This window comes from Drosophila nasuta, chromosome X (genome assembly GCF_023558535.2).
Source record: "Drosophila nasuta strain 15112-1781.00 chromosome X, ASM2355853v1, whole genome shotgun sequence".
NCBI lineage: Eukaryota > Metazoa > Arthropoda > Insecta > Diptera > Drosophilidae > Drosophila > Drosophila nasuta.
This window is the reverse complement of record NC_083459.1, coordinates 4,287,335-4,312,850: the sequence shown is the minus strand read 5'-3', so window position 1 is coordinate 4,312,850 and position 25,516 is coordinate 4,287,335. Positions and strand designations below refer to the sequence as shown.

The 25,516-nt window shown below is 38.5% G+C and overlaps 2 protein-coding genes across 5 annotated transcripts in view; one reads left to right on the top strand and one right to left on the bottom strand.

Annotated features, from left to right (window-relative positions):
• Positions 1-22,646, bottom strand: part of LOC132796137 (eye-specific diacylglycerol kinase-like) — a 39,582-nt gene extending 16,936 nt beyond the window's left edge. For 2 of the 4 annotated variants that reach the window (XM_060807197.1, XM_060807199.1), the window contains exons 1-3: positions 22,403-22,645; positions 19,495-21,110; positions 602-740 (exon numbers count right to left, since the gene is read on the bottom strand). In XM_060807197.1, coding sequence (XP_060663180.1) covers positions 602-740; positions 19,495-21,110; positions 22,403-22,492 — 1,845 coding nt within the window. In that variant the 5' untranslated portion in view covers positions 22,493-22,645. Of the gene's footprint in view, positions 1-601; positions 741-2,570; positions 2,771-19,494; positions 21,111-22,402 lie in introns of those variants that run through there. The other 2 variants (XM_060807198.1, XM_060807200.1) reach the window with 2 other exon arrangements.
• Positions 1-25,516, top strand: part of LOC132796135 (GATA zinc finger domain-containing protein 14) — a 221,033-nt gene that overhangs the window by 97,829 nt on the left and 97,688 nt on the right. The gene's annotated exons all lie outside the window — the stretch shown is intronic.

The window sequence follows — 25,516 nt, the reverse complement described above, 5'->3', positions numbered from 1 at the left end:
GCACAGACGAGGCAGTTAAACTCATGCCACAGCAGCCAGTCGTCAGTCAGCCATATGTCTACGTTATAGTAACTTATATAAAAACAAGGTTGTGCTCTGCTAGCGTGACTGCTTGCCACACACATGCAGATAAGCTGCCACATATTCACTTTCGCTTGCCCCTCACTCTCCCCCACCGACGTGCAACAATAAAGTACTTGCAACAACTTTTGGACAGCAAACGTCGGGCCAAAAACTTTTAGTTGCTGGACACAGAAAGCAGGGCAAAAAAAAAATAAGAGAAATACACACAGCAAGTTGAGGAAAAACAAAACACGTTCCTGCTGCGTTCGTGTGGACGTCGCACAGTGCGTGTGTGTTTGTATGCGGCCACACACAACACTGGCCGACGAACATGTCGGACAAGCACGCAATAAATAAATTACACGATTACACGAAATTTCATTCGTTTTTCTTCTTTTTTTTGGGTTTTTTGTTTGGTGGCTTGTTGTCGACGACGACGACGACGTGGCTGTAATTGAATTAGATCTAACCCCAAAGACCTGTCAAATGCCGAAAATCGAAAAGAAAGAAAATATTGTATATCCTCGCGTGTACTTACGATGCACTCCTCGTTGAGGCAGCAGAGATCACCAGAGGCCGAGGTGGGCTTCCAGTAGTGTTCGCCCTGCACCGCATTCTCTGTCCAGTCCGGCACAATGCGAATCGGTCTACGCGCATTGCTCGACGAGGCCGTGCGTCTGCATGGAACATAAGGTTCAAATATTTAATTAATTAGTTTGGAAATATAAATCATTATTGGAAGTTATTTCAGTACTTAAGATTTATTAAAAAAACTTATTCTCATTTAGCTAGAAAATAAATTCAAATTAAAATTTCATTTTTTTACTATCTACTGTCTACATTCATAATTTATATTTTTGGAATATCGTCAGCAGAAAACTATTAATATTTTTTTTTTTGAATATATGACATTGAACTTCTCCGAAACTTTTATAATTAGAAATGATTTATATATTTCTAGTGAAATGAATGAATCAAAATGAATGTAAGACAGCTTTGATTCATTTGTTTTAGTTGTTCTTAGAGACATATAATTTAAATGATGAAATTCCTAAATACTTGTATGTTTGTTATATGGCATGTAAAAATGTCAGATAAATATGTAATAAATTTATGTCATATATATTTGGGAGCAAAGCTGCACTTGATAAGTACCAAAATGTTTGTCAACTTTGAACTAATTAAAAAAATAAGACATACTTATGTATATGATTCATTTCTTATGGTAATTTTATGCATAATAATATAAACTCCACGATAGATTAGTTAAGTAATATCATATCAAACATTAATGTCAGATATGACATTGTGTTTAGTATTTCGTGTTGCACTCAATAAGTACCAAAATGTTTGTGAACTCTGAATGAATTCAAAGCATAATGAATTTAAGACATGATTGATTCATATGTTTTAATAATTTATAAAGTAAATTTCATAATAAATTAGTTAATTAAATGTTATATATTATAACATACATACTGGATAAATTATAAAAGGAATTCCATAATAGATCAGCTAATTAAATGTTATATATCATAAAGTGACTTGATAACTTATAAAAAGCAATTTCATAATAGATAAGACAAGTAATTTTTATATACCTTGTATCATATTTCTAAATCAGATATTGTCTAGAAGAATTGTCTAGTAGAATTTTGTACTGCACTAAACTTGTTGAACTTTGAACTAATCAAGCAGACTAAATTTAAAGGCATATTTAATTAATTCATATAAGACATATTTGTTTGATTTGGTTTCAATAACTTATAAGAGAAATATTCTTAGTAAATCAGTTAAATATATATATTATTGATATTATATTTGTAGTATTTGGTGTTTCACTTCATAAGTTCCAACATATTTGTTAACTCTGAATGAATTCAAAGCATAATGAATTTAGAACATAATTGCTTTGTTTTAGTAACTTATAAAAAAAAAAATTTCATAGTAGATTAGTTAAGTAAATCATAATAATATAGAAACTTATGAAAGTAAATCCTTAATAGATTAGTTAAGTAATTGTCATACATATTATATCGTATATCTATATCAGATATTGTATTTGTAGTATTTGGTGCTTCTCTCGATAAGTTCCAAAATGTTTGTTAACTCTGAATGAATTCAAAGCATAATGAATTTAAGACATAATTGTTTGATTTGGTTTCGATAACTTATAAAATAAAATTTCATAATAGATTAGTTAAGTAAATGTATTATGTGATATTTATATAGTAACTTGATAACTTATGAAAGTAATTCCTTAATAGATTAGTTAAGTCGTATCGTATATATATAGATATCAGATATCAGATACGGCATTTGTAGTATTTGCTGCTGCATTCGATAAGTACCAAAATGTTTGTAAACTTCTACGCAACCGCCTTTGTCTTGTTGCTTGCTGAGTTATTACTGCACTTGCCACACGCACATAAACACACACAGCTGAGTGACGCCTGCCCCCCGGTTTGCAGTAAAGCGTGCAACAGAGCAAACTGCACATAACTTACCTCTTGCGGCGCCACGCCCCCCAGCGAATCGAGTTTCCTTTGGCGAAACGCCGATTTGCGTTGCATGCCAATCGATGAGCGACGAAAGCGACGCACTGTGCCCGCCCCCGTGCCCACATTTGTTGCAGCCACTGTGGCTATGAATTCGCTCTGCTGACTCGACGTCGACGTCGACGACGACGCTGACGATGATGCTGACGATGACGACGACGTCGACGAGCTGCTGCTGCTTCTGCGACTGCGATGACGTTGGCTTTGGCTTTGGCTTTGGGTGGCTTCCTCTTCGAATTCATCTTCCGTTTGGAATTCCTCGCGTACCGCGTGCAGCAGCCGCTCCATGTTCAGCAGTGGCGTCGACGTCGGCGTCGTCGTCGGCGTTGCGACGCTGGCAGCGCTGCCGCTGCTACTGCTGCTGCTGCTGCTGTAGTTGTTGTTGTGTTTGTGTTTGTTTGTTATGCTGTTGTTGTTATTATTGTTTATGTTGTTGCTGTTGTTGTTGTCGCTGTCACAGTTCAAATAAGATATGAACATGGCAACGAGTCGACTCACAGCTTTTGCTGCCGCGCTATATTGAAACTCGCACCGTCAACGATTTGTTTCCACTTCGTTTCACTTGACTTCATTACACATTTGATTTTGATTTTCAGATTTCAGATTCCGATTCTGATTCTGATTCTGATTTTAATTTTGATTTAGATTTTGCATTTGATTTTCGAGTTTTAGTTTAGTGTTTGTCTTCTGCTTCTACGCCTTCCTTCCACTTCCACTCTCGCGCCCCGCATTTTAGCATAGCAATCACAGCTACACACACATATACACACACACGTATATTGTATGTTGTAGGGTTCTAGCCCGCCTCGACTTCGACTGCCGATGCTGCTGCGGTTCCAAATTGGCCCGTGCCAATGTCTCTGCTGCCGCGAGCTATCATTATGCCGACCGAAAGATACAGTTGCAGCCTACTATATGTATAACTGAAAATATTTATATGCTACATACATATGTAGAATATAAGAACATAAGTACGCAATGCCCTATCTTTGTGCTGTCTGTTAGCTGCGGCAAACAGTTTATGCAGGGAATAAATAATATTATTCAATGCTAGATTTTGACTAGTCAAACATTATTATATATTTATTTTTATATAAACACACACGTTATTCATTTAACTCCCATCAGATTTGCGCATACTTGATACGTATACTTAATATACCAAATATGTATATAAGTATAATATTTATGCAAAACCTATTTGAGTATACTGAATTAGTATACCTAATATAGCAACAAAATATACTAAAACTTCACATTATTGGGTATTTTATTTGTAATATGAATTTTTCTAAGGTTTATCTCTCATTTTTTGATTTGCGCATAGTTGATACGTATACTTAATATAGCAAGAATACATATAAGCTAGTATTTATGCAAACCCTGTTTGAGTATACCTAATATACCAACAAAATATACTAAAACTTCACATTGTTGGGTATTTTATTTGTAATATTTTTCTAACTCTCATTTGATTTGCGCATACTTATGTTAATATGTATGGTTAAATGCTATGCATTCAGTTCCCTTTTCATACTTATGTATACGTAGTATACCAAACAAAATATACTAACAACTTTACATTATTGAGTACTTTATTTGCTATGCGATATTTGCAAAACATTTAACTCACATGTGTGATGTGTGCATAGTTGATACGTATATTAAAAAAACACAATATAATAATATACTAGCTGTTATTCATTCAGTTCATATTTGAGTATTCCTAATTTCCACATGCAATACATATATAAACAAAATATACTCATAACTTCACATTATTGAGTATTTTATTTCCAATGTGATAAAACAGTGCATCTTTTTAAAAATATATATGATATATACATATAATCTTATTAATTATTTCATACAGTTTTTGAATAAACTTTTTGAGTAATTAATTAGTAAACTCAAGATTATTATACCCTCCAAAGGCTTCCTCGATCGCTGTGATATGAATTATCATAGTTAGAAAATAAATTGAGTCGAGTGAATAATTTGAATAATACCAAAATTGATTGATGATTAATGAAACTATTGCTGGAGTACAACTTTGATATTCATATTTATCAATTAGCTAGATTTGTATCAGCTGAGCTGCAAGCGTATTGAATATTTGTTGCAGCAATCGCTTCACATCAATCCCCCCTCCTTCACCCTCCGTCAGTCTACTTTCCCCCCTCCATCCCCAACGCACGCATGCCGTAGTATTCAGATGTGCGTGTTCAGTTCAGTGTTCAGTTTCAGTACAGTTCAGTGTCTGTTCTTCCCTCTAGAGTGTATCTGTGTGTGTGTGTGTGTGTGCGTGTGTGCGTGCTTAATACATTTGTATACAGTTTGTACATTGTGTGCATTGTAATTAAATTCTTATCAGATTGAGATGAAAAACAAAAACAACAGAGAAGAGAAAATAAAATAATAATAAAAAAGAAGGCAACAAAAAACAAAATAATAAAAATAACAATAAGCTCGGTGACTCTCTCAAGGCGAGGCAACTTAGTAAGCAACGGAAAGTTGTTGTTGTTGGTTGCTGTTGCTGTTGCTGCTGCTGCTGCTGATGATGATATTGGCCTGGCCAAATTGCTGGTTCTTGTTGGCAGGATTTGCATGACAATTGTCAGCGTTTAGTCGCATCATCCACGCCCTCGACAATGTTTCGTGTCCAATGCAATATTCGTTGTCAGTGGCTCAGTTCTTTCCTATGTCAGCATGCGTGTGTATGTGTGCGTGTGTGTGTGGGCGTGTTCTCACATGTGTGTGTGTGTGTGTGGGTGTTTGATTGCTGCTTGTTGTTTGTTGTTTGTCCGGATGTGGCTAGTAGAGCCTCAAATTTAACCAGTGTTTTTGACGCATGGCAAAAGTTGTTTGCGGTTTTTTTTATGCCCTGCACTGAAACTGCATTGCAAAATGTTGCAAAACAAGAAAAATGCCAGCTGACATCAACACACAAATACTCTAGCAACAGCCAGCCATAAACTATTCCATAAAGTACTTGAAATATATCTTGTTCAAATTACATAGTATTTGAGCAGCAAACACATTTGCACAGCTCTCTCTTTTTTATACCCGCTACCCATAAAGCAGAAGGGTATTATATCTTTGTGACACGCAAAAGGAAGCATTATATATTCTTGATCAGCGTCACCAGCAGGGATGATATAGTCACATATTAGTTTATCGATATACCAACTATAGCCTTTGGTATTTTTTCACTATTCCTGATCAGCATGAATAGCAGAGACGATATAGCAATGTGATAGTATATTAATATACCTAATATATGCTTGGGTACATTTTAGTATTTTTTAGTATATTTGTGACAACCTCATAGAGTTTATATATTCTTGATCAGCGTCACCAGCAGGGATGATATAGTCACGTATGTATATACCAACTATAGCCTTCGGTATTTTTTCACTATTCCTTATCAACATAAATAACAGAGACGATATAGCCATGTGATAGTATGTCAATATACCAAATATATGCTTTGGCGCAATTCAGTATTTTTTCAGTATATTAATTTGGTATATTTTGAGAATAATACCGCACTGTTTTGCTCATATTCAAAATGGACAGCGAGTATCTCACAGTTGAGCAAACCAGTATTTTTTATGTAGTATTTTTGCAGTATGTTCATTTGGTATATTTTGAGAATAATACCGCACTGTTTTTCTCTTATTCAAAATGGACAGCAAGTATCTCGCAGTTGAGCAAACTCAACTGTAACTTTCTTACTTGTTTTTTCTCTTTTTGTAAGGAATTTTGATTTGTCGTAAAATATTGCATTTGTCTGCAAGTGTATGTGGGCGTGCGTGTGTGTATGTGCGGGTGTGTGGGTGTGAACCAGCATATCTGCAATTGACGTCGTTTTTACCCATGACCTGCCTTAAAAACTGCAGCCGCGCACTTTAGATATTCTATGTATAGCATTCAAATTGATAGTGCGTTTTTTTTTTTTTTTTTGCACATGCTGCTGCTTTTTTATGGCAATTATTGCGTCAAGAGTATCAGTGTGTGTGTGAGTTTATAATTATGCCTAAGACTACTGACACACTCACAACTAGTCAAAGCAACTGCCTCCAACTGTCAATTATAATCAAGGAGGTTGAAAAATATATAAAAAGCTGACATAAAAAGTGGCATATAATTGCATCAGAATTGGCAGCCAAGACAGCTGCAAATTATACAAATTATGAATAACAGAAGAAAAATAAACCTCATTTATAATTCATAACAAAAGCAGAAGAATTCAAAACAAAATTAATTGATTTCCTTGTTAATTGATCGATGCAATTGAAATTTAATTTATAAGTAATAAATTGAGCAAAAGCAATGCCTGAATTCATTTGGAATTCACAAGCAATTTGAGCATAATTTGAGATAAAAAAACAAGTGATTTGCTCATCATTCAAAAGTCAACATTTTGTTTTTGGCTAATCCGATCGAAATGTGAAACAAACAATACAATATTTAAATATCAAATCGAGTAAAAAAACAATTGACAAATAATGGCGAGACCAAATGGAGAATTTGAACCGAAATCATTAGCCTCATTCTCTTTTCCCTTCCCCCCGTCACATTCCCTTCCTACCAAATTGGTCGCAGCCCGCAAAACTTGAAACGCAATTTCAATTCAAATGCGATTAATTTTGATGCCTGCCTTTGAAGCTGCTGACACAGCGGACACAAAACCCAAAATGAGAATCGGAGAGCAGCAAGGAGCATGAAAATGAGAAGCAGAAGCTGAATCACAATCATTGAATACGAATACGTTAATCGAGAGGAGGTGGGGGGAGGGGGAGGGGAAACTGGGCAATGGGCAGGTGATTAGGTGGCCAGATGAGCCGCTAATGAATGGCAGACTGGCGAATTGATTCATTGCCTTCGATGCCCTCGTTGCGTCAACGCTGTCACAACAATCTTGGCCATTCTCCCCTTTCCTCTCTTCCTCTCCTCCTCTTCTATTTCATTTCTCTACTCGGACGCGACTCAATGACAAAATCAATAAAATAAAAAAAAAAAAAAAACCCTGAAATATTCTCGCTATAATGACGTTTTGCAATTAACAAAATTATCTCGCTCGTTGGCCACAATAAAAATATTATTATTAATATATTTTTATTTCACAAATTGTCGTTATTGCGCAAAAATTGTAACATTTGTTGACTTTCGCCAATTTTCCAACAATGTGGCAATATTTTAATGCACTTTTCTGCGCTCGAAATCATATCATATTTCGTTTTACTATGGCAACAAATTTAGCTAGCAACCATTTTATAAATAACATTAATTTCCTTTATTTATATTAAATTTGCAAAGAGAAAAAAATATATAAATTGCATTGGCTAAATTTCATTTAAAGTTCAAAGTCAAGGAATTTGTTTTATTTTTTGTGTGACTTTTTGATAATTGCAGAAGTTATTTTGTGTCAATTGACTGAAAATGGCGAGCTTCTTTCTCCTCTTCGACTCTCTCTCTCTCTCTCTCTCTGCTTAGTTTTTAAATAAAATTGCGTATACGCAGAGTCGTTTTATATTTGTTTCTGACTGCTATTAATAACTGACCGGCAAACTATAAAGAGTTATATAACTGAGAAAATCAATTCGAGCTGCGCAAAATGAAAAATTATCAGCACGTCGTCTCGTTTGTGATTGCGATTAATGGTGCCTGGTATTCAATTGGTACCAGGAAAATGCAGAGAGGACCGAGAAGAAGGGAAGCTGGCAACTTGAGCGTCAACTCGAAAAAGGATTTCGAGCTAATGAATATTAACAATGGCAACTGGGGGCTGTTGCTTTTAACTGTTTCTTCCCCTCCCAAAAAAAAGCGACAGCGATGCAACTGCAATGTCAGCAACGAAAAAAAAAACCGAAAAACAGCCAAGAAGATGGGCAAGAAGATGAAGATGAAGGAGACGAATGGCCCAAATGGAAGAGAGAGAAAGAGAAAGAGAAAGAGAGAGAAAGAGAGGAGCATGTTTGACAATAAACGAGCATCGTCTGCCTACGACATTAATATTCTTAATTGGCATTAAGCGTTTTGCCAGCCAGAGCATTTGAAAATGAAACGCTGAGCTGTCCAAACAGCACACAACAAAGGCAACACTCTGCAGGCGGGAGGGAGGGACAGGTGAAGGGACAGAGCAATGGGACGTGTCCAAGGACAAGGCGGCAAAACGATTGCAAACATTTCAATAAGAAAATACGGAAATTTGCGTTGGCGACTTGACGCCCTCTCCAGCTAAACTCAAATGGGTAAAAAGAGATGGGGGAAGGGGATGGGCGGCGGGGGTTGTTGGGGTAGGCGATTGCGCAGATTTCATCAAAAAGTTTGCAGACATCGCAAAGAAGCAGCGCAAATGATGAAGAACAGCTGTCGGTGGTGACGGTGACAGAACTGAGACTGAGACTTCGACTTCGACTGCGACTGAGGCCAAAAAAGCTAAAGCTGAACCTGAGGGCTAAAAGCCAAAAGAGGGAAAGGGAGGGAAAGAAGTAGACGAAGAAGACGACATTTTGATTTTGCATTCAAATGCTGATGCTGATGTACTTACTGGCTTTTGTTGTTCTTGTTTTAGTTGTTGTTGTCTTGCCAAAAAAGTTATACAATAATTAGTCAAACTCAAGCAAAATTTGACAATGCTCGAGGATGAGAAAAGGGCTTGAGGACGGAGACAAAAGCTGAAGAGCGAGGAAGAGAGTTGCAAAGTTAAAGGCCAATACCAAGTGGCAAGTTTATACAACGCTTTACGAAAATTTGTTGTTACAATAAAACTTTAGTCAACATTATCGGCTGACAAAGCATTTAGAACATTTAGAAAAGGGTTTATTTGATAGTGATGCATGGGATAATGTTTCACAAGCCCATTATTAAATCATCAGCCTCAAGACAATGCAGAGAAATTTGATATCACTGTCAAAATGATATTAGTATTTAATTAAAGTCTAAACTATAATTTTAGTAATTTAATTTCATTAATTGAATTTTGCATTTTAATAAAGAAAGCCGCTCAAATCATTGCTAAAAATACTACTGCAATTCTCATATATGTTACATATGTGCTCTCATTTTACTATCGTAAAAGATAGTTTTATCTTTTGGGTTTTATTTGCTTGGAAATCTGTTTGATAACCGACAACATAACAATTGTTCTCGCTTCTGATTACAATGCCACAAATAGTAATCTCACAAAATGCCACAGATAATAATCACCACAAGCCCTAAACAATGTTTTAATTGTTGTTGTTGTTTTTATTGTTGTGTGTGTGTGTGTGTGTGTGAGTGTGTAAAGTAGAACATAGCAACCGTTTTCTAATCTATTGCACAATGAATTCTTTTTTTTATCACAGGCTGGGAAATTTATGAATGAATTTTAAGCATCAGGCAAACAAATCAAACAGCAGCAACAACAACCAGCGACAGTTTGTCTCGTGACTTGCTATAAAAAGAGACAGTAAAACAGAGACAGAGAGAGTGGGATAGAAAGAGAGCTTATGCTTTGCAATAAAATAAATTGATAAACGGCCAGCATAAAATATTACACAAAGTCCTCTTTTGGATGCAGCAGCTTTTTGCATATTGTCAGAAACAATGTGAGCAGCTGAGGCAACAGCAACAATAACAGGAATAATAACGAGTCATCTAAGTAAATTTCGTTGAACTTAGATATGCATATATATGCAGATATATACCACATATCGCTATATACATGTCTGCATATATGTACATATATAATACACTCTCTTTCTCGCCTTTTTTTTGGCGCGTTTTGCAAAATTTTGGTTCGCGACGTTGAATAAAATTTTATTTTATTTTATTTTTTTCTTCGTTTTTTTGTTGTTTTGCTTTGGCTGTATTTTAATTTACGTTATTCGTATTTTAATTGAAATACTTTATGTGCCTTTTTTCTGTTGTTGTTGTTGTTCTTGTTGTTGCTTTTGCTGCTGTCGTGTTTTGTGCCGACGTCGACAACGTTGCTGCTGCTGCTGCTGCTGCCGCTGTTGTTGTTAATTTCTTTGCTAAAAATACTTAAGTTAATTATAAGAAACAGCAGCAAAAGCAGCAACAGCAGCAGCAGCAAAACAAGTTGAACATCTCAAATCTAAAACATGTGTGTGACTTGATATTTATTTTTAACATAATTTTTAGTCGTATTCGTATATTCGCGTTGTGGTTGATGTGCTGCTAAGGCAGCGGCAACACACAGGTGCAGGTGGGGCCGTGCCTCACGCCTCACGCCCCATGCCTTTGCCTCTGCTTTGTTTGTTGATTAAAATTAAATTTAACAATTTGCTGCAGTCGTAAATTGCCACTGGATATTAGTTGGCCATAAATTGCACATTTACAATTTTTTGCTCACTGGGCGTATGCGCAATGTGCGCCGTGCCGCGTGTGTGTTTTATTTTTCAAGGGGCTTGTTCGACTTGGCCGGCTGCCCTGTGATGTTTTCTTGGCGCAGCTGCCATCATCATCGGAAGCAATTACAGCAACAACAGCAACAAAAGCAACAACAACCAAATCTGACGCTAGCAACAATCGGAGCCAAAAAAACAAAAGTGAAACAAAATTTGCAATAAATCAAACAAAATAGACGAAGAAAAACGCGACGTTCAAAATGAGTGCGAAATTCTTTAAATGTCATGGCTGGCAGTTAGCCTTTTGGTTCACATGCCTCACTTACACACACACACACATACTATTGCGACTAGTAGTTGCAACACGGCTGTGCAACACATCACATATCCCCCACAAAGAAGACAGGCATCAATTCGCAATTCGCAATCTCACTTCTCAATCTCAATTAGTTCATGATCTTGGGCTCAATTAGAGCTCATTAAACACATTTGATCATTTTGGCAATATCGCAGTTGGCATTTAATTATACCCGCTCGCTATAGGATGGAAGGGTATATAACTCCTACCACATAAAGCATATATATTCTCGATCAGCAGCAATAGCCTCTGTCCGTCTGTCTGTCTGTCCGCTCACATGAACATCCAGATCTCAGAGACTTTACTAGGTGGAGTTATAATTTTTTCGACAGCACTTGTTTCAAATTTTTGCCACGCCCACTTTTGTATAATTTGAATGTAGTAATATACTATATATTATACTACTAAATACCAAATACCACATGTTAGTATTTTTAATACATTATTTTGGTATATGTAAAGAATGTATACCTTTGATATGATAGTATTTTTTCGGTATATATTTAGAAAAATACCGCTTTGCGTTGGTTTTTGTTTTTTTTTTTGCAAAACAGGTATCTTCTGTGAATTAATAATTTGGTATATAAGAATAATACCGCACTGTTTGACTTTTACTCAAAAATATATCAATATACCAAATATGACCTTTGGTAAATTTTAGTACTTCCTGGTATTTTAATTTGGTATATTTTAAGAATAATTCCGCATTGCTATTTTTTTAAATACCATATTTTAGTATTTTTTATACTTTTTTGAATATTTAAAGAATGTACATCTTTGGTATGACACAGTATTTATTCGGTATATTTTTAGAAAAATACCGCACTGCGTTGGTTTTTTTTGCAAAACGAGTAGCGGATATATCCCATTACTTATTAATTTGGTATATATTATAAAAATAATATCGCACTGTTTTACTTTTACTCAAAAACATATCAATATACCAAATATGACCTCTGGTATATTATAATATTTTTTCGGTATTTTAATTTGGTATATTTTATGAAGAATACCGCACTGCTATGTTTTTTTTTTCAAAATCGGTAACGGGTATCTCACAGTCGAGAGTCCACTGTAGCTTTCTTATTTGTTTTATTTTAGGCGAATGCTGAGTGAAAAGTGCACTTAATACTACACTTGACTGCACACAATATGGTCGCCATAGCAACGCCCGAAATAATCGCAGATATAGTAGAGATTAGATGGTGGGGATAAAGGGATTAGCTTGGTGTTGCCTCTGTTGAGATGTGTGTTGGATAAACGATGAGATAACGTAGCCTAAAATTTCGCCTTTTGTGCAATTTCTTGTTTACTATTGATGATCAACAAAGAATAAATAAAACGTAGCTTCTTGTTTGTTTTACTATTGATTATCAACAATTGTGCGAAGTTCTAATCATTATGATAAAAATAGAAAATAGCAAAAGCAATTTGAAAGCATTTTATTCTAAACAAATGATCTACGCATGAAAAGGTTTTTTTTCGTCGTTTTTTTGTGTAACAATATATTTTTATAGTCAGCAATTGCAACACTTTAGGAAATAAACAAATTGCGTTTGATTAATTAATCACAACAATTATCAAATCATTTGACTTGTCACTTATTTTGATTTCATTCAGTTGAACGCTTTATCGATTGCTGCTGCTGCAAATTTGCAATACTTGAAAGTGCAAATAAACTAATTGCGTAGCTCTGCAACACTGATCTTGCCGCCCCTCATCGGGGTTTTGTTTACCATCATCATCAGCAACGAATTTGTTGTGCGTGGGTGTGTGTGTGGGTGTGTGGGATTCTCTCTTTTGTTTTCAAGTTCATCGATCAATTCAATTAAACGTCGTAAATTCAATGAGCACACACATTGAATGACTGAATGAAAGTTCTGCGGAATATCAAATGCTGGATATGCCAATTAAAATCCCCCCAATCTGTCCCTCCTCCTATGCCTCTCCTATGCCGCACTCGTAACTGCAACCACATGGGGCGGCATCTTTGACATTTTTTGTCGTTGCTATTGTTGTTTTGATTTGCAATTTTCGCATTACGTATTACACGTTGCATGCAAATTTCGCATTGTTGATGCTTATCTCTCTCTCTCTCTCTGTTTGCCACAGCACAGCACAGCACAGCACAAAAAAAAAAAGAAAAAATAAATATAATGATAGAAAAACAAACACAAAATGTTTCCAACACACTTTTTACTTTTTTACTTTACATTTCCCCCGCCTTCTTCCTATGGCTTTTCCATAGTATATTAAATTTTTGTTGTTTTCTCTCGGCACGCGGGGTAACCGGCGGGGCTGAAGGGGGTGAGAGCGGAGATTCTATTTGTTTGATCGCGTAAGCGGCGACGACGACGACGACACAGACAACGACAACGACAACGACTCTTTACGGTTCACGTTCACGTTCTTTTTGCTGGCTGGCGGCGTCCAACCACACACGGCAACTGAGGCAGCGATCAGCCTCGACCGAGCAGCAACAGCAGCAGCAACAGCAGCAGCAGCCTCTGTCGCTGTCGCAGTCGCCGTCGCTGTCTCTGTGGGCAGCAGCAGATCACTAAGTTGGCGCTTTGTCACCTCCACAATTGTGGTGAGTTTCGTTGCTGTTGTTGTTGTTGCTATTTAAGTGTGTGTGTGTGTGTGTGTGTGTGTGTATGTGCGATTCGATCTCTTCTTACGCGCGCGTCTGCTTTCATATTTCCATGGTGACATTTTTAGTTCTGCTCCCAGCGACTGCGACGTCGAGAGCTACGCAGCCTTTTTGCTTTTTGCGCTGCTTTGTTTCGCTTTGATTGCTCGCTGGCATTTTTTCGCTTTGTGCCTTCAATTTGCATTTCAGTTTTGTTTTTTTTTTTGTTTTTTTCGTTGCCGCTATTGTTGTTGCTGCTGTTGTCTTTGTTGCTCTTGCTCTCACGAACACATATGACTGACAGACCGACGATTGACGATTGTCGATGACGTAGTTGCGAATCGTACTCTAACAATGCAAACAGACAGCATGCTCAACTAGCACATACCCTGCCCAAAAAAGTTCAACTTCACAACAACAAAGCTACCCAAAGATAACAACAAATAATTCTATATTCTTTTAATGATTTCTTGACGTTAGCAATTTAATTGAATATTCACAAATTATGCGCATTAAATTGTTGCCGCTGCCAAATACGCTGCGAACATAACACACTCCCCTAAATGGCATTGAGTAGCGAGGGTATGGCAAGAAGGCAAAAAACTGAATATTGCGGTTGTTTTAGCTTGTAGCCTCTTGTTGCGCTTTCGTGCGTCAGCAATGCGGAACTGGAACTCCTCTAGCAGCTGCCCCCACAGCGGACATGACACACACAAATCTCAATAGAGAAAGACATAGAGACAGAGAATGAGAGAGCGAAAGCAAGGGATCACTTTGGCGATAGACATTTTTATGGTGTAGCTGAACAATTGAGTGGGCATCATAAGTCAATCAGAGCTCTGCACATTTCTGCCGCATTTCTAGATCAGATCTGCAACAACAATTTGTACTAAAGTCGAAAGTGATTGATTTACATGAATAGATTAGCCGAACAGCAATTGAAAAGCGGCAAAAATATTCCACAGGAAATCATAACCACAATCTGATGGCAATTGAACTTCGATATATATATATATGGAATATACAAATGTGATTTTGTATATTTTTGTTTCTATATTGAATCACATGATGAAAGCAATCAAAGCATTTGACGACTCATTAACCATTCAATCGAATGCAGAATATCATTAAGCCCATTCATGCGAAACCCATAATTTATGATTATTGTAGCATTGCTCGTCTATGGATTTGCTATTTTCTATAATGGTCACTCATAAGCTGTGTATTTTGATGGGCTAATTATTTTAATTTTACTCTAATTTAAGGGTCGATTTAAGTTGTGCACTTTCAAACATTCATTTCTCATTTATTTATGTTCAAGTTTTATGCTTTTTTATGGCATTACGTGTCTCGCCCCGCAGGACATGGCCACCGACTGATTATTGAAGTTTTGTGGCACGCGGCGTATGATTAATGTGCACGCGCCTCAACTGAGGTTGCTCTAAATATTTACAGCCAGGTTCGAGCTCCCTTATCACCCTGTTCTCTCCTCTCTCATCACTCTCTCTCTGTGGAGTTTATGTTAATTTAGATGCGGTACAATTCTTTTGCTACTCCTGGGAACGCTTTCATAAAATTATTTGCGCCATTGTCATAAAAGTGAAGTTAAGCTTCTGTTTTTGTTGCTATTACCGTTTGCCAACTGTTTATTGTCGTTCTTGTAGCTGTTGTTGTTGTTGTTGTTATCCCAAGGGAGTCGAGGGCAACAAACAAACAAGAAAAAAAAAACCGCAATAATGGGCGTCGCAAATCGCATGAATGAGCCGCACACTCAAAACGGAATGGAAAGGAAGTTGAAAGGCAGCAAAGAGTTGAATGCTTCGCTGGCGTTTCACCGGATTGCTGGCATGCGATGCATGATTGAATGATTTTATAATATTTTCCATTTTATTGAGCAAAAGGTCAAGCACAAAAAAATTAAACATATCATTCGATGGTTAATGGTTTGGGGCATTAAGCCATCGATAGCCGCTGATAGAGCAGCGTTCTGTTGCGGTAGTGAGTGCCAGGGTGAGTGCCGGGTGAGTGCTGTTTGCCTGCTATGCTCGACTCGACCCCTCGATAGACAATAACATGTCACGCTTGGGCATCGTAAATCAAAAATCAACTTTATGATGCCCATTGGCATCCGCTTCGCTTCGGGGCGCAAACCGAATGCGAAAGCCACTTGCTAATAGACCCAACAAAAGGAATCGTGATTTAACCCCCACCCCGGAAAAAAAACACACACACACGCACAGACAGAGACACACATTAAGAAGGGAAGCGGGGAATAAAATGTGATCATAAATGAACAACCCAAAAAACATCCTTTTGCCATTCCATGCTGTTGTGACCACATGAATCGGAAATTAAAAAGAAAAGCTCTCGTGTGTAAATAAAAGTCCAAAGTTGCCTTGAATCACACACACACACACATATATACATACGCACACACGAGGACATGGCTTAAAGCTATCAAACATATTTATTTGGTACTTATCTGTGCAAATTGACTGAACTTAATGGCTATAATAATGCAGATAACCAGTGAGTGTGTTTACATACCTGTGAAAGAGAAACAAAAATAGAGTTAGTAAATTTAGCAAACTTTGGTGCATGGATAACAATAAATTTAAGTATTTAAATTATACGTAAAACATTATTAATTGACGTAAAGTATATAAGTCAAAAAGGTTTAAAATAAACTAATTTTAATAGTTGAAATTATACTTAGGTAGATAAGTAAATTTCGAACATCAGCTTAAAGTATTTAAAATAAATGAATTGTAATATTCTTAAATGTAGTTAGATCATAATTATATCTATATATTAGTTATATTACATGCTACGCTTTAATAATATACATTTTTAGGAATTGTATTTTCACTTCTAATGTTAATCTTTAATTTATTCACTCCAATTAAGAACTTTCAACTTTGCAAATAAACTATTAATTTAAGCTTAGTCTCACTTTAGATTCAAATTTATAATATTTAAATAAATTAAGTAAATCATTTGATGAAATCAATCTGCTGAGCTGAGTATGAGAAAATGTTACTGTAATTGCAAATGCAACTGAGACTGAGGGGAATGCGAATTTCAAATAATAATAAAAATGCGAGAATAAAAGTGAACGCTTAACATTGCCATCCATCAGGAAAGTTGTATCTTTTTCAGGCTGATTAACTTGCACTTGGCTGTCACAAAACTCATATTCATCCATCTATCTAAAAAGGAAGTTTTCGGACAAGGGCTTAACCATATTTGGCCAAACAACAAACGACGGCGACGGCGACAGCGAACGGGAACGGGAACGGGAACGGGAAGAAGAACAAATTGCCCACAATTGGCCACAGAGGCGACACTCTGAGTGAAGCTCAGCTCACAACGCTTGAATTGTCCAACTGTCCAACTGTTCGGCTGTCCGTCTGTCCGTCCGTCCGTCTGTCTGTCTGTCTGTCCGTGTATCTTTAGTCCGTTTGTCGGTGCGTACGTTCGCTTAACTGTCATTTTGGGCAACAGGACACTTTGTTTGAATGTTATTTATGAGCTACTTTTGTTGTAATTCAAGGAAATCGCTTGGCTGAGCCTCTTTTTCAACAACGGCCCGCCATAATTTATGCATGCGCCTTCCACTCTCTCTCTCTCTCTCTCTCCCTCTGTCTTTCTCTTTTGGTGGCCCACGCTATTTGGTTATTTGGCATTGCAAAGGACTCTGACAGGATACTGACATACTGACAACACCCAACCAACAGCACTCTCAACTCTCAGACTCTCGCTCAGCGTCCAGCTTCCAAGTCAATGACCGTGCTCTGCGTGCGAATTATGAAAACGTTGAACGTACTTGGCTCAGCTACAACTAGATGTGATTGTGGCCATGGCTCTGACTATAACTGTGACTGTGGCTGTAGGCTGAGTTATCTTCTAATTAGAGCTAAAGCCGCGAGCCTTCTTTCTCCATCTAGATTTTTGGGCAACGCATCACATGTCGCTCCACTTGATGCTCCACGCGCAACCAATCATGGCCTAAAACACACACACGCTTTTGGCCAAATAATAATAAGCTCAGCTACTGTGTTACACAATGTCAGTGACTCGAGAGAGAGAGAGAGAGAGAGTCGAAACGGTATCAGAGTGTGCAGAAGACCACAATTTGAGTTGAGAAGCTTTTAACGTGTTGCCTTGAATTTGCAGCATTTTGAAAAGTCAGCAAAGAACAATCTGACTCAGCAATTTCGTTTAATTAATCAATTTAAATGTTCGAAATTATTGCTACAGACTGCTGACATAATATATTTATTATTATTCCTTGCAAATTCATATTAGTTTTACATTTTGCTAAATGTAATTGTATAATTCGTATTTTCATCGCATTCCACCTAAGTTTAATATCGTCAAATTAAACTTTAAAAAAAATTTAAAGTTAAATATAAAATTCTGATATGAAGAATTTAGTTAGAATTAGAAATAATTTATTGCTTTAAGAAGAAGCTAAACAGAATTTTACTAAATTTAAGTAAAATGAATCTATTATGCAAATCTAAAATAAAAACAAGTAAGTCCCATTTTTAATACAACCATATTCAATAAATATACCAAAAATATACCGCAAAATAACTAAAATATACCGTGAACTATATTTGGCATAGCTGTATCTAGTCTAAACTGCTTTAGCTGACAATCTGGTATATTTTGTTTTGTACCAAAATATACCATACCATATTAAATATACCAAATTGTCAGCTACAGCAGTTTATACCCAATTTTTTAGCATACACAAGTATTTCTTAAATAATTTCTACAATTTTTATATAATCGCAACTAAATTTTCGTTAGAATTTGATAGAATTCTTAACTAAATTGTTCTTATTTTTATAAGTAAGAAAGAAATGTTGTATAATACTAAGATATATGTACATATATCATAAGTACATTGAATTCTACTGTATACTTAAAATTATTGTAAAAGTTTTAATAATATAGTATTACAACTAGTCTATTTAGTAATATAATTGTATATTATTAAACATATAATAAAATCAGCTATGAAATACAACAAATTTGCTAATTGCAGTCATCTTTTTTCCTAAATAACATAAATTATTGTGCCTAATAATTGTTTGATCAATTATTACAACTGTTCTATTTGCAAATCTTCTTTTATGATGTAAACCTATTAATTGCTCTCAATTTTAAGTAATAGCGTTAGCCATAACTATTATATATGAAAAGCATTGCAATTTTTGTAAAAATCATTATTTAAGCTAGCTTGTCTTGTTAGGCATTTTTCTTAATTAAAATTTCCAAATAAATAAATTAGTTATTAAGCAAAATTGGTTGCTTAAATTGCAAAAAAATTGAGCAAGTGACAAATAAAGAAATGTTATAATTCACAAATATTACTGGCAACCCTCGCAGACAGCAGCAGCAAAAAAAGAAAAATATGTGAGACGAACACAAGACAAAAACAAACAAAGCAAAACAGCAAGTAAAAGAGAGAGAGAGAGAGATTGTGGTTGCTCAAGAGAGGGGGAGAGTTGAACATACCCGTCGGCTGCATAGAGACCAGCGGCTGCTCCACCGCTGCCGGTCATCGCCAGCGCTTTGTAGCGCGCCTGCTCATCGGTGGGCAGGACAATGTCAACGGAACGGGAACGCGTCGCATTGATGTTGGGCACCGCCAGGAAGCAGCCATCGCCGGAGGGCTGCAGCTCCTCGGTTTTGCCACCCGAGGAGACCTTGGAGAAACAGGAGTCCACCGAGGCGGCGCGATCACGCTTCAGATCCGGCACGGTCAAGTAAATGTCGCGCACCACAAATGCAGCATGATGTGCCGCAGCGGTGGCACTTCCACCTCCTCCACTTCCTCCTCCACTTGCTGCTTGTGCCATGGGTGAGCCACAGGTGGCCATGGTGGATGCCTCCTCCAGCGAATCGGCGGTGTCCATCGATGATTTGTGCGCCCCACTGTTGTTGTCCACCTCCTCATGGGACACATTCTCCAGCGAATTGCCCGTGGGCTCCACGAAGATGGCCTCCTGACGCGATATTGAGCGACGTCTGGCCCGCATCGGCACGCCCATCGCAGCGCCCGCATCTTCGGCATCGGCGCTGGCACAGGTGGCGCTGCTTGCAGCGCTGCCACCGATGCCACCGCTACCACCGGTGGCAATGGCAGGCAGCGTGAGTGCAGCAGCTGCTGCCACGGCTGTGGCGCCCAGCTGCAGTTGCCCGGTGGCCGAGGATGAGGGCAACTCCAGCGCTAGATTGGAGCGCATTAGCGACGAGTTTGGTGTCAGAGGCGGCGAGCTGGGATCGATGGGGAACGCATAGCTGGGCAGCGGCGGATAGTCGCCGTTGGTCGGCGACAGCGTGAAGGTGATGCCACACGGCGTTGCGGGTTGCGGCGGCAACAGCGTGTTGCCAAAGTGCGGTGAACCGTGATCGGATCCCTCGAGTCCCTCGTCCTCGGACGTCGTCACCGAGCTGCCAATGGTGTGGCGACGCATCTGCCGTGGCAGGCGGGCCCTCGACTCCTCGATGCTGCTGCCCATGCTCAGATTGGACATGCGTATGTCCATCTCGACGGCCGCATCATCGTCCATCAGCTCTCCGCCAGCGCTGGCATCCGCCTCGGCATCAGCTTCGCCGCCAGGGCCATCGGTTCGGCCATCATCCGGCTCCGCTTCAGCCTCGGCCTCCTCTTCGTCCTCCTCGTCGTCGTCATCATCCTCGAGCGCCTCGGTAATGTCCTCGACATCATCATCATCGTCGTCGTCGCTCACCTCGGAGCTGGTGTTGCTGTAGCTGAGCGTCGTCAGCTCGCGATGATCGATAAAGTAACGCTGCTCGGCGCTCATCTGCTTCTCATATTGCTCCACATAGTAGCAGTGAATGCAGGGCGGCGGCGTCTTCGTCGATGAGCTGCGACGTGTCTTTAGGCGACGCGGCACCTCGAGAAAGGCGCCCGAATCGTCGCTGCCCACCGACGCCGCTGCAGAATCGAAGCTGTGCGAGCGCTGAGCATGCGCCGCCTGCGGCACCTGCAGGTAGCCGCCCTCCGAGCTGCGTTCCTCGGCCGACGAGGACGATTGCTGCTTCAGCAGATGCGCCGACACGCGCTGCGCCTCCAGCTGCATCTCGTCAAAGGAAGCGGAGCGCACCTAGAAGGATTGAGGACAGCGAAGAGGAGAGAAATAATCGATCACGTGACTGACTGTTTACACACAATTTGGGGACAACAACAAAACTAAAGAAACGGAAGAGATTAAAAGAAGAGGTTTGTGCTCTTTGCAGTGTTATCGATCAACATGCGTTGCTATGCAATTGATCGATTCTAGCAGCAAGAGCAGTATTATCGATCAACATGCGTTGCTATGCAATTGATCGATTCTAGCAGCAAGAGCAGTGTTATCGATCAATATTCGTTGCTATGCAATTGATCGATTCTAGCAGCAAGATCAGTGTTATCGATCAACATGCGTCGATATGCAATTGATCGATTATAGCAGTAAGAGCAGTGTTATCGATCACCATGCGTTGCTATGCAATTGATCGATTCTAGCAGCAAGAGCAGTATTATCGATCAACATGCGTTGCTATGCCATTGATCGATTCTAGCAGCAAGAGCAACAATTGCTTCTGTCATTTAAACATTGACAATTAGTTTCATCTACTAATCTATATAGTAAAATCAACGTCTGTTAAAGTATCATGCACATCAACTACTGAATAGTATGCATAGATCGATACACACTTTGTAGACAATGCAGCAAGTATAATCGATAAATATGCGTATCTAGTATATGCAGTGATCGATATACAATTGATCGCAGTAGCTATTGCACTAGCAAGAGCAGCGACTGTTATTGTTAGCAATACATATCAACTATGTACCGCGAAATAAACATTGATCAATAGAGACTTTACAACTGGTATGATGAGTGTTATTAATAAACATTAACACTGATCGATAAACAAGTGATCCAAATAGATATCGTGCCACCAAGAGCTGATTGTATTATCGTTGTACTGAAAAATATGCATTGATCGATATATCTGTTGCAGCTAATGTGTTGAGTGTTATTAATTGATATTAACACTGATCGATAAACAAGTGATCGAAATAGACATTGTGCAACCAAGAGCAGATTGTATTATCGTTGTTTGTACATATCGACCACAACAATTGTCAACTAATGCATTGATCGATAAACGCTTGCCAGTTAGTGCGGCGCATGCATTTTGTTAAACAATAATCAAATCAAGCATGCAGCAAAGACAACAAAAAAATAAATTTATAGAAAAAAGGAAATTATTATATAAAAACACAGAAGAAATGGGCACACACAACAACGAATAATCGATGAAGCAACATTGAAAAACGATGAGTTATCAATATCATAACGAGATCGATAACACATTGATAGCTAATCGATATTGGACGGCATTATACCTGCTTGGGCACCTCGAGACTATTCTGCATTTTCATTTCAGCTCCCGTCGGAGTTCGCGATCGCGTGAATGTTGTACGTAGTCGCTGCATGGTTCTTGTTTCTATTACTGCTGTTGCTGTTGCTGTAGATTGATTGATTGTTAATCGATGGTTGCTTGTTAGGAATATGTCACTATTGTTATCTGAATCTGTTGATTTTGATTTTAGTTGTTATTTTTGTTTGTAATTGTTACTGCTGTCTAGTTGTTGTTCTGGTTGCTGCTACTGCTGTGGTTGTTGTTGCTGCTGCTGCTGCTGCTGTTAAATGGACTGACAGCTGCTTTTTGGACGGTTGCTTCAGCGTTGTGAGCAATGGTTGCAGTTGTTATTGCTGCTGCTGCTGCTGCTGCTGTTGACGCTTTGTCGCTTTGGTTGTTGATAAATATTGTTGATGTTGCTGAAGTTGCAGTTGTTGCTGCAATCGTTGTGCTATGGTTGCTGCTGCTGTTTTTACTGTTGCCGTTGCCGTTGCTGTTGGTTGTTGTCTGTCGCTGTTTGTCGTTGTTTTTGTTGTAGCTGCTCAAGAACTGCTTTTTATAACACTCTGTAGATTTGTTGTTGCTGCTGCAGTTGTAATAGTTGTTGTTGTTGCTGTTGTTGTAGTTGGCTAAATGCTTCAAAATTGCGATGCTCAATTCCATTTCGATGATTTGCTGCAAATGTTGTTAGATTTTCTTTGTTTGGATTTGATTTGTTTGTCTTTCGAAACGATCTTTGCACAGAAAAAAACTTCACAAGGTTGGTGCGTTGTCTTTGATGTCCTTGCTGTGACTGTTGTTGTTGTTGTCGTTGTTGTGGGTCAAAGCGTTGGCTGCGCGTCGCCAACGCTCGACAACAACTAAAGTTGTCGTTGCTGCTGCTGCTGTTGTTGTTGCTGCTGCTATTGTTGCTCTCGCATTGTTTTGCCTTTACTTTTAATTAATCAAAGTTTTTGCTATACATTGTAATTTAGCAAAAGAGCGAGTAAAACGCGCCAAAGAAAAACGAGAAAGAGATAGAGGAAGAGAGAGCAAGAAATGATTACGTTAGTTTTCACACAATGTAAAGCATATTACTTTTTCTTCATCAACGCAAAAATAAGGATTCCCCTTTTCCACATTTCAAATTTGCTGAGCAATCCCCGCACACACACATACACACACACATACATACACACATAGACACAGGCAATGAGCTTACAATTTTGTAGAATGGAAAAACATTTAATTTCAGCAAGTTCGACAAAGTTGAGCACAAAGTGCAAGAATCGACAAATTGAGCAAACATTTGCCATCGCATTGTAGATGGAAGCAACTAATTGGATCTATTTACTAGTTCTCTAAATAACAAAACAAATCCATACAAAAGCACAATTCAAGCATTGTGCAACACCCAACTGCAAATACCCTGTAAAAGTCCATTCACAATGAGAAGAGTATCGATATTTGTGTTACTAATTGATTAATAGTTTATTGCGTGGTATTTCAAGTGCCAGCAAGTGGCCTTAAAATAAATGCACGTTGCCTTTGAAGAACAGAGAAAAAAAAAGTAGAGAAAGGAAAGGAAAGCGAATGAGGACAACGCAAAACCCGTTACGGTTTCATTTTACAGACAATAGGTGCAAAAATCTATTATGGCATACCTTTGGCATGTTAGCGCGGCAACGACGAGGTCAACTAGACACACACACACATAAATAGGATGGGTAAAAAGGAAATGAGTGAACGAGTCGGAAAAAAGGATGCGACGCTAGGTCAATCTGAAGCCCTCCACCCTCCTCGCTCCCCCAACTTCTGAGGCACAACGTTAGTGTTTAGTTGCGTGGGCTGTTGTCGTTGGGTTGGCAAATTGAAAGCGTGAAATTAAATGAAAATGATATAGCTTTGAAATTGAATTCCGCAGAAATGCCGAAAAGTTCAACCAACACCCAACAAAAAAAAAAATAAATAAAGAAGTAAAGGGTATAGAATGGGGAGAGCGAAAGACACAAAAGAGCCAGTGAGTGCGAGTAATTAACACGTCGGATTGTTGGAATTAGATTCAGTTTTCCCCAGCAGCTTATAAGAAATATATATTTTATAAAAGTGTTGCCTGCTTCTAGACTGGCTTCGATTTCATTCCGTTGTCTGCTTTCCGTCGGCAACGACAATTCATTTCTCGACAAGCAAAAAGTTGCGCATTTTAATGGATTTGAACTTTAATTAAATGACACAACAATTGCAATGAAATTAAAGTGTGCATTGCAATTCATTTGACAGCACGTCCAACTCATATATTTGAATTAACCTTTTTGCCCGTTATCTGATTTATGTAGAAATGTATGTAAATCATTTTTGTAGCAGTTTCATATTTCAGTTGATTCATTTAATTTCCAACACGCTTGGCTTTAAGTGATTTGTACCCTAATTGAATCATTGGCGGCTCTTTGGCTCTTACTTCTTGATCTCGAATCACTGACATTGCTTTTGCTTTTGCTTTTTCGCTCGCTCGTTGTTCTGTGTTTATGCTCTGTTGCCTTAGTGGCTCCCCTTGTCGTTCAGCATCGTTTAAAAAGGCAAATCAAATACTCAGCCTGCTGAACGCGCTTATTACAAACACATAATTTATTTGCAGTTACCACCTCCTGCTCTCGCCCCCATTTGCCACGCCTACGCCCACTTCACCACGCAGCCGGCAGCCAGTAGCCGCATTGGGCATTGAGCAGCCATGCAAAACGTTTTCCTGTTGCCCCCCCTCCTTCACCCGCTTGCCACTGGCCTCGTAATTGTTCAGCGCCGCGCGCACTAAGTAAAAAGTTTTGTATAATTTTTCATAAAGGGCAGCAGGAACAGCAAAAGCAGCAGCGGCAGGGCAAACAATAACACAAACTAAATAGCAACTACAAAGGCAACAGAGCTGCTGCTGCTCCGCCGAGGACAACAAATGGCACAACTTGGGAATCGGTGGCGTATGAGCAATATGCCCCTTGCCATATTATGCGCCTAGAGAGCGAACGCGTCTCTGCCCTCTGCTCTGTTCTTTGTGCATCTGGCCTGGGAATTGTGTGAATTGAACGTAAAGGAATCTGAGCTCAAATTGAAACGCGAAGCTAAACAT